Source organism: Austrofundulus limnaeus, unplaced genomic scaffold, assembly GCF_001266775.1.
Source record: "Austrofundulus limnaeus strain Quisiro unplaced genomic scaffold, Austrofundulus_limnaeus-1.0 Scaffold268, whole genome shotgun sequence".
In the NCBI taxonomy this organism is placed as follows: domain Eukaryota; kingdom Metazoa; phylum Chordata; class Actinopteri; order Cyprinodontiformes; family Rivulidae; genus Austrofundulus; species Austrofundulus limnaeus.
The window spans coordinates 386,590-396,646 of NW_013952670.1; the positions used below are offsets into that span (position 1 = coordinate 386,590).

The 10,057-nt window shown below is 39.1% G+C and overlaps 1 protein-coding gene across 1 annotated transcript; it reads left to right on the forward strand.

Annotated features, from left to right (window-relative positions):
- Positions 1-937: 937 nt before the first annotated feature.
- Positions 938-8,751, forward strand: LOC106526275 (transforming protein p68/c-ets-1; the record flags this gene model as incomplete). The annotated part of the gene is given in 3 exon segments (XM_014020838.1): positions 938-1,009; positions 3,139-3,215; positions 8,604-8,751. Coding segments are annotated over 2 exon segments (217 nt in total), but the record flags the coding sequence as incomplete, so codon positions are not given.
- Between the last annotated feature and the right edge of the window lie 1,306 nt (positions 8,752-10,057).

Consider the following 10,057-nt stretch of genomic DNA (forward strand, 5'->3'; position numbering starts at 1 on the left):
TCTCATTCCATTATGATCTGAAAAGGGATTTTGATAATATTTATATGTGTAAAAAATTGTGCTTGATATATCATTTCTTTATTGTAACAATGCTTCTTGGCAATAAAACATATACAGATGGAAAACCTGATAATATCCTTTTTAAATGGTGTCCCATTTGTAAGGAACATGCATTTGTGGGATGAACAGTAAAGCAGAGTATGTGGGTTGAGCACAAGAAACATTTGCCAAATCTTCTCTGCCAAACAGCTTATTTTGCTATTGATATTGACACTTGCTTTGAGCTTTAGGTGCCCCCAGATTCTGCCAATCAGGTGCCCCAATTAAAGACAGATAGATAGATAGATAGATAGATAGATAGATAGATAGATAGATAGATAGATAGATAGATAGATAGATAGATAGATAGATAGATATGATTTATCTTTCTCCCACATGACAATATCACAGGAAGTTTAGCCTTTGTCATTGTTAAGCTCCATGGGATATTTTCCTATTTCCTGTTTTTTTCTTTTTCTATGTTTGCTTTGTTTTGATTTGTCTTCCTGGTAACCTGTGTCAGAGGAAAACACATACTTTAAGATATATATTCTATTTAACTGCACGTCAAAATAAAGACTTTTTAATACTGGATTGATCTTAAGCACATAATTGCGTCATTGTTTGCATAATAAATAAATAAATAAAAATCTAAAAACGAGTCAAAATTATGTTGCTTTAATATTCTGGAGTATTTACATTTAGGTGGTATTTTATACAATAAAGACTAATAAAAAAACCTGTAAATCATCAGAAGTTTCTACAAGTTTCCACCTGACGCGCGTGTGCTCACAGCTGCACGTGAAGTCCGGAGGAAAATGGGATTTGGAGATGATCACCGTGAGACTGAGGGAGGGACTACAAAAGTGTGTGGAATATTTCTTCCTCTGTGGGTCTCGCTGCCAGCAGGTACAGCATCTCTGCGGTCCGGCGCTTCCAGATCACAGGGAAACTTTTCACCTCGCTGTCAGTAAGTAAGAACTTTCATTTAATTATTCTGACTGATCTCAAACGAACCAATCAGACAAGACTTATGTCAAAGCTTAAAAAAAAAACACAATATTTCATATTATCATCATTAAGAAGTAGGAGAGTCAAAGTGCTGCCTTTAAAGTTTCCGTTTTTTTTTCCCGACCGGGATTCTGAGGAGCGCGCCTGACAGATGCGCTCCTTTTGACTTATAGAGGGAGAAGTGTAAAGAAAAAAACATTTTAGCCGTTTTTTTCGCCTTTTAACTTTTACTGCATTCAATTTTTTGAGCAGATTTCTCAAAATAAAGCCTTATAGCTACAAATAGGATGAACATAGATCACAAAACTCATCACTCTTGCATCTCGCGCGGAGTGATTTTTCTTTTCTTTTTTTTTTCGCAACCAATCCAAACGGGTTACATTTAAAGGCGATGCAAACGTGTGAATGGCAGAAGTGATTTGAGTTGTATTCACTCTCTATGGGTACTTTTCCCTCACCTCCTCCTCTCTCCCCTGAAACAAGAGCGTCTGAGCCTTTTTTTTTTTTTTTTTTTTTGAGCTGCTGAACATCTGCACGCATTGAGCGCATCTTCCCCCTCAGCCTGTCTCTGCAGCTGCCACAATCTGGAAAATGCCGAATTGCTTAACATATGAATGCAGGGAAGATGGGGACCTGTTTAGCGAAATACCACTGCCCATGTAGCTACACGACATCTTCTTCCTCCTATGTAATCCTTCAGCTCGGTTTCCCCTTTTATTTATTTATTTTTGTTGCTTAATTTTGCATCGAGTGCTCAATGTTAGGTGATAAGTAGGGGGAGGAGGAGGAGGAGATGAATAGGGAGACAGAAGGAAGAAGTGGGTTTCATGAAAGGAGGAGACCAAATCCTTTCAGGCTGAAGAGCTCTTTGTAAAAGTTCAGAATAAAGAATATCTTACCTGTTGCACATAGCCCTTAAAACAGCCTCAATCCAGAGAACAAGAGTTGTCAGTCAAACCAGCTATAGATGCAATAAGCCCAAAGTGAGTTAATGAACTTTAAACCACTGTCACTTTACACATTATTTGGCTGTTTTCATGGAACTGGATATTTACAAACTGCCCCGGCAGAAGCAAACTGGGCAGTGGGGCGGCTGTGGTGCAGTGGTAGGCAGCTGACGTGGGATCAGAAAGTCGCAAATTTGATTCCTCACCATGCCCGCATGACGTGGAATCGTTGAGCAAGGCACCCAATAGTAGCACTTCTGGAGCATCCAAGAGTCAAGTACAGCTGGAATGTCAATATTTCTATCAAGTGACCATTGAAACTGACAACATGTAAAAGTATATATTCGAAAATAGAGTAAATTATGTTATGACAATTTGATCTGTTTTACATTTATGCACTTTTAGACTGGCCATTTATGCTCATGCCAGTCRAAAACGGAGCCACTTTCAAAGCAGATGGCCCCAACTTCAATCTTCAACATTTCCTAAGAGTTCCTGTAAATGTTATTTAAACCTGTACACAACATCACCTTTTGAACAGCACAGTTATTTCAACAGAATTGTTAAGAAACGCCTGCCAGATGTGACCCCTTGATGCCCCAGAAGTGCTACAGCTTGCTGCAGCTGGAGCTATTTACGATTGTAAATCACTACGGGACTCCAAATGTAATGGTTTATGAAAAAGCACTTGCATGAACCATTTTGTAATGTTGAGATTATATTTTTATTTATCAATAACAGCGTTTCACTATGGTTATTCAGACTGTCAGCTCATCAGACTTGTCAGATAGAAGCTTGTTTTCTTCAAACTGTCGATTTATATGGTTTTATTAGAAATGTTAATATCTTTAGACACTTGGAAATGGCTAAATTATAATCTATTTTTTCTTCTCTGAGTGAATATTTGTAATTACAATTTACAAATCCCAGCTCAAAATTCTTTTTTTTTTTTTTGGATTTTGAGCCCCTTTCCTTTCCCCCATTCTCCCACCCCTCTCCCACACTCCCACACAGACACAGTATATCCCACACTCTTGTACACACAAAGTGTAAACAGCGTGTGATAGATAGGTCATTCCAGCCAAGCCTCGGATGTTTGTGTGTTGATCCATTCAGCAGGCCCTGTTTCTCCTGTCCACAGCGTTCGTGATGAGTTACTACATGGATCCAGTTTCTTCCTACCCGGCCCTTCACCCCTGTGACCGTCTGGGTGCAACGGTAAGACCTCCCTCATAAATTATCTCTCTGTTCAGGCTACCTACCACGCAGCTGTCAGCAAGTGTAATGGAGTGAGTGTTTGTGTGTGTGTGTGTTTGCAGGCAATACACGTCGCTTTGGTGGAATTGTGTGCATGCAAATGATTAAGTTTCATCCCTTCATGGCTGCACACTTTATCCGAACATTTTCTCACCGATTTAGTCCACCATCGTTGCACTAATACCGTTTCGTTTCGAACACGCTGTTCCTCATGATTTCATTAAGCATGAGGAAACAGAGCTGTTGAACAAGACAGTTGCACAACCGCTCTGCGCCGTGCCATTATTTAGCAACAAATATTGTAAATCACGGGACCTGCAGGACGCCGGCCAATCAAAGTGCAGCCCGGYGCTTGTTCAAAGCGGAGCCACCCGCGTGGCGCTCCACTTTGCTCTGTTTGCAAGAACACAGAGGCTCTTAACGCTGGCCAAATGAGAGCRCTGAACACGGAGTCAGAGGCAGCGGGAGCTGGGAACATTTGAATTCCTGTCAGGTGAACATTTGAAGGGTGAAGGCCAAGGAGCAGCACAATAAATGCCTCCATTTGTATGCAGAGCGCTAGCACATTAGGATAATAGAGCGAGGTTACATGCAAATGACAACCCCACCCTGACCTGATAGACAACATGGAAGGCTACAGATCCCAAGTCCYTAATTGGCTCAGGTGGTGAGGCTTGCCTTTGAAATTGAGAATACTGTATACCAGGGCTGTTTGGTCAAAAGGTGAACTTGTGCCACCTAGGTGCCTTTATTCTCTTAAATTTACAGGAATTATAAAACATAAAAAGTAGAAAGCCAGGTAGGTTTTGCATTATGTTTTCAATAGTCATTGTTGTCGCCACAGGCATGTTTCAAAGACAACAAGCAGAGAAACTGAGAAAACTATGGCCACTACACTTGCTTGTGATATTTTATATTGGCACCTCGCTGCAAAAAGCTAATTAGTCTTATTCATAATAAATGAGGGCAATTTGTACAAAGAGGCAGGTTGTATAGTAGTTGAGTGTGAAGTGGCAGGGATGACAGTCCTCTAAATMTGATGCCATGCTTCTCAACCAGGAAAAGGTTAAATGCACCCTTTGGGTCATGGTGACTCTGCCATGAGAGCTGGAGGAGTTCATATATCTGGAGGTTCTTACACAAAAGAGTTCTGTCAAACGGCCGCTAAAACCAACCCGTTTTCATGCCGCCTCCGGCCATTAAGAAATGACAGATTTATGAAGTGGCCATCGTAAAACCAAAATAGGCGCAGAGCTGAGTTGATATGGAACACAACACAAATGTGTAATGAAGCTTATGCACAAATTCAGACTGGAAGACTCTCTCCACCTCACCTGCTCCATCCAATCACCCCCGTCACGCTCCCAGCTGCAGTCAATCAGCATCAGATCCTCGCCTCACCATACCAATCTACTCACATGGATCCAGGTCTAAAGGCCCAGCTTCCAAGGATCGGTCTGCTCTCCAGACGTGTTCAACCCACCTCCACCCCGCCTCCACCTTCATCTCAGACTCTTCCTGGCTACACCTTCCCTCTGGCCTCCAAACTGGGAAGACCGTTCTACCTAAAACCTAAGCTGATTTCTAGCTCACAGTAGYTCGCTGCACCCACGTCTTCAGCCGGGGCTCGAGYGCCAAAGAACTTTTTCGTATCAATAAAACTGTTTRACTGCTATATTTCTGTGTGTGAGTCTTTCCAGGTTGAAATGAATGTCGCTCTCATATGGTATTTAAAATGTGATAATTAACTTAGCCTTTCTCTTTGTGGTCTAAATTCAAAACTGCTGTGTGTCATCATCGGTCTTCCCTCAGTAATAAACCTCTTTGTTTTTTAATCTCTTATTACTGAGCTGCAAAGTAGGCCTASAGTTTCACAAGCTGTCCAGTTTGGTTCCACTACTACTTTGTTTTGAGACACAAAAGCACATTAGGGTTAGGTTGGCTTCGACCCTTCTGCCTCGGTCCAGTCAGAAAATACATCAACGTGGCCAGGAAGCATTTAAATCCCGGCTTGAGGGGTCTTGTGAAAGAGCCTTGGGCATCTTGTTCAGGAATGAAGCTAGGATGGAACTCACGATTTAGTGGTCCATCTCTGTTCTAACTCTCATCCATGCCAATGAGGTATGGATGATGAAGTTCCAGAAACAAGCAACTGAAATGAGCTTCTTTTCTTCTTTTCTTCTCTTCTTTTGTACAGTGGATGGGCTCAGCCTTAGAGTGTCAGTGACATGCATTTTGTACAATGTACTAAAAGTGGAAGAAAATATCTGAATATTTAAGAAATTTGACTTAATACACAGGATATTACCTATTTTATCACTTAGTCTTTTTATGTTAAACTTAGTGGAGCTGTAGTGTAACAGGAAATGATGTCAAAGGGAAACTCTAAAAATGGGAACTCACTGGTCTTTGTTGAGACAATATTGTTTGAATTCTGACTCCTTTTCATCTCTCTCTGATACCGTTTCAAAATAGTCTAAACAAATGTTTCTTTAGCTGTGCTGTAAGCCACTGTGGCAATGCTCTGCTTGCATGCAGACTTTCCCCTTTGTCATCACTTCCTGTTACTGCGCATGCAAATATCCTGACAACTACTCATTTCAGTGGCTTTTTTTTTCACTACAAGTTTTTAAAATGTTCCAAAAAATATGATATTTAAACATGAACATTTTATGTCACAGGCACTTTATGGCAAAATGATCTGTCATCAGGGAGGAGAATTAGAACAGATCCAATCCAACTTTATTTGTAAAGCACTTTTTKCACCATAGTAGACCAAAGTGCTGTACAGAATCAGCACTGCAACACATCTCATACAAAAAACAAACTCAATCACAATTAAAAATAGGAAAAAAACCACAGAAAAATTAAAACAGGTAATAAAACACAAAGTAAAAACAAGGAATACAAACAATAAAATGCCTAAAACCTAATTTAAAATCTAGAATAAAAACAAAAAATAAAATCTAGTGTAAATGAACAACACAACCCCTCACACAGTGTCAAAAGCCAAAGTAAACAAGTGGGTTTTAAGACGAGTTTTAAAAACAGCAGTGAAGAGGACTGTCTAAGTTGGACAGGTAGCTCGTTCCAAAGTTTAGGAGCTGCTGCAGCGAAAGATCGATCCCCCTTGAGTTTAAGTCTGGTTTTAGGGACCCTCAGGAGCAGWTGATCAGCTGATCTGAGGGAGCGGGAGGGATTATAGGGGTGCAGCAGATCAGACAGGTATGGTGGAGCAAGGCCATTCAAACATTTTAAAACAAATAAAAGTATTTTAAAATGGATCCTAAAAGGCACAGGCAACAGTGGAGTGAAGCTAAAAAGGGAGAAATGTTCTCATATTTACGTGTGCCAGTTAAAAGCCTCACTGCAGCATCTGCAGTCGGGCGATGGAGGACCCACTAACCCCCAGATAAAGTGCATTACAGTAATCCAGCYGGGTGGTGACAAAGGCATGGATCACTGTCTCAAAAACTCAGATCATTTCTTACACAACTTAAGAATTGCATATAGTCTTTAATTAATCTTTAATGCAGATTGTTGTCATGGTAGATACACYACCAGATAACTCCACAGAAGAATTGTTTCATGAGGAAGGCTAGAGTGTGATAGTTGAGGAAGCTGATTTGGTAATTTGGCTTGATTCATAAAGGGAAGGGCCAGGGCTAAGTCCAACATTAATTATAAAACCACTTTTAGTAAATGTTTCTGATAAAAAGATCTTTCATAAAAAGTTTTTTATGAAAATCAATTATTTCTAAGAAACAGTTTGTGTAAAATAAAAAAATTGTAACAAAACGTTGCGCTCAGTGTAATTTTTGACACTATTGCCAAGTGATACCAGACTGATACATTGAATAAAGTCATAAAGCTGTGGGTTTCACAATTTCAGAACAAAACTTGGAAAATATTAACCCAAACAAGTTAAATTGTGTATTTGTCAGCCCTCAGTCTGTATTTTTTTTTTTAAGCCTTCAGGACATTTTTAGTTTGCAGCCTTGGAGTGGCGAGACCRGCCATTGACAATTTTCTTCAAGGATGCGTTAATGTGTGTAGAATATGGATGTGTTACGTGATGATCAGCCAACGTAAAACAATCAAACTCAAACGTTTCCAGTCATAACTGGAGTAAATTTGTCGAACTGTTGACTAAAATAGGATTTATTTGCAAATATAGCTAAGTTCATGCTAACAGCAGGTAAAAACTGGGTCTAGCTGAAAAAACTATACAATTTGTTTGACACGAAGATGACCAAGAACAAGTTTTAATATTATCAGTCTGAATTACAGTGTTGACAGGAGATATTTCCAAAGGTGGACATGTAGAAACTACTTTCARTACTACTGCGTAATAAGACAGTTGCCAAGTTCTAACTGATACTGAAACCTCCTCCAAAATRCYGTCTTGGTTATCWTTKTTACWTTCTTCTACATTCAAATTGATCAAAAGATACTATGCTGTTTATGTTATCTTCACTCTTATCAGTACATAATCTAAACCCCATCCATGTAGCTGCTTCCACGCCTCCCCGCTTGCTGACAGACTTGATAGGCGATAGCAGGGCTCCATGCAGATCTCTGAAGCTGGCCTCCCTGAGTCTCTGACCACATTAGCCATCCTTGAAGCTGGCTGGCCTCTGATAAATGCCACTGAGGCTAAAATGGGGCTGCTTATCAGATTGGCAGTCTCTCCGTCTGCAGGGCTGTCAGATACTGTACACATATGACATACGATATTTGAACCCTTAGATTGCTCTTAGTTTTGTTTAATATGTTGCTGATGCACAATGTTAGCAGTGGTAAAGGAGACTATACCTGAGAAACCTTTGTAAAACACTAGCACATGTTATGAAATCACACAAGCGTTTTATATTCCATAAGGAAAATAAATCATATGTTTGTGCCAGTTTAAAATCAAGATTTTAAACTAAATTTTGCTGTCAAATAACAGTTCTGATAGGCTTAAAGAAAAACAAGTAGATTTGAAATAAAAAAAGCCCCATGGCTAATTCTCTCTATCCACACAAAGTTCACTGGCTCGACTGTCAACTGCTGACTTCAGACTTCCATCCTCTTACTGGAGCCTCCTGCATGAAAATGTCTGTGATACGCAGAAAAAAAGAAAAGAAAAAGAAAACATTAAGAAAAAACACACAAAGAAGATAAAGAAAAAAGTCAAATTTAGCTACATTTCTTTATTAAGACAATGCAAACATAAATGCTATAACAAAAGGTTACACAGATAAGTCATGCAGCAGTGGTGGTGCAGAAGCAGTTTGTGTTTTACTTCAATGTACTTCTTTTCACTTTGAGTAAACCATGATTTTTTAATTGATTTTGTTTRTACAGAGACAGGCTGGAGGAATTGCAATGGGCCCTCAGACCCAGCTCCCAGGTGTGATTCACCCTCAGCAGCAGTTTTACCCCTCTCGGCCCCTTCAACCCCATGAGATACCCCTGCAGGAAGTACCYGATGGACATGACACGTGCCCAACAGGTAAGGCATGAAAAAGACAATATTGTGACTAAAAGACAATGTGAACACAAGAAAAAATTTACAAAAAATCCATCATTTTCTGGTGTTTTTAATAACTGTTTTACTAAAATAGATTTGTTCAGATCTCAAAGTATATTTAGATGATTAGTGGAATTTTCTGTGTGACTACAATAGAAACACATATTTTCATCTGTAGTAAGAAAACGTTTGTCTTTATACTTGTACAGACTGTGTCAAATGGTCAGTGTTAATGTCTTTTATTTTACAACTCACCTCCAAACTTACACATTTAACACACAGTACATGTCAATCTTGCTTCTATCCTTTTAGATGGCATCACAAGTTATTTTCTGGTACTTTTCACTAGYTTTGAAAAGACTACAACTGAATCCAGTTTTTGCCATTCACTCCCACCTTTTAGCCCTATCACTTCTGTGGGTGTCCCATTTCTGTTTGTAATACTAGGGGGTCATATAACTTACAACATTAAGTTATTTTCTGTTTTGCAAAAAAATGGAAAACCATATGCCTAAAACAACAGGTTACTAAACATCTGACTTGCATGGATACACAACAATAATGTCCAAAAAATGAACCACATTCACAGAGAATGAGGCATTTGGTTGCCATGAAAATATGTAAACAAAAACTCTACCACGGTAGCCACATTAAAGACGTTTTCAGTCTGAAAGGCAAAAAATGGTGAAACATTTTCAATGTAGGTCAAGCACAGGTACAGTTTTCCCTCAGTCTTAAGATTGTTTAGAACTATGTTGAAGATATGTAAGCGGGACACCCCCCCACCCCACCAAAATTAGAGGTTCCATCTGTAAAGAAAAAAGGAAAAGATTGGTATATGATACTATCCAAAGGGGCATAAGGTCTGCTTGCAAAACCCATTTTAAGAGTTAATATTTTCACTGGTAAAGTATTGTGTCACACCAGCCTTTGTTGTTTTCCAATGTATTTTATTTAACATTGCTGTCAAATAGTCTTAAAGGGGCTATATTGTGTGTTTCTCAGGCATATTTTTAAAATATATACCATAATAAAGTAACTGTGTCACCTTCAGTTGTTGTTAAAATATTGTTTATACAGCAGGTAAAATAAGTATTGAACACGTCACCAGTTTTCTCAGTAAATATATTACTAGAGGTGCTAATGACATGAAATTTTCACCAGATATCGGTAACAACCCAAGTGATCCATACATACAAAGAAATCAAACCAGTGGAATGGCACAGGGAATAAGTATTGAACACACTTACTGAAATTTATCTAATACTTTGTACAAAAGCCTTTGTTG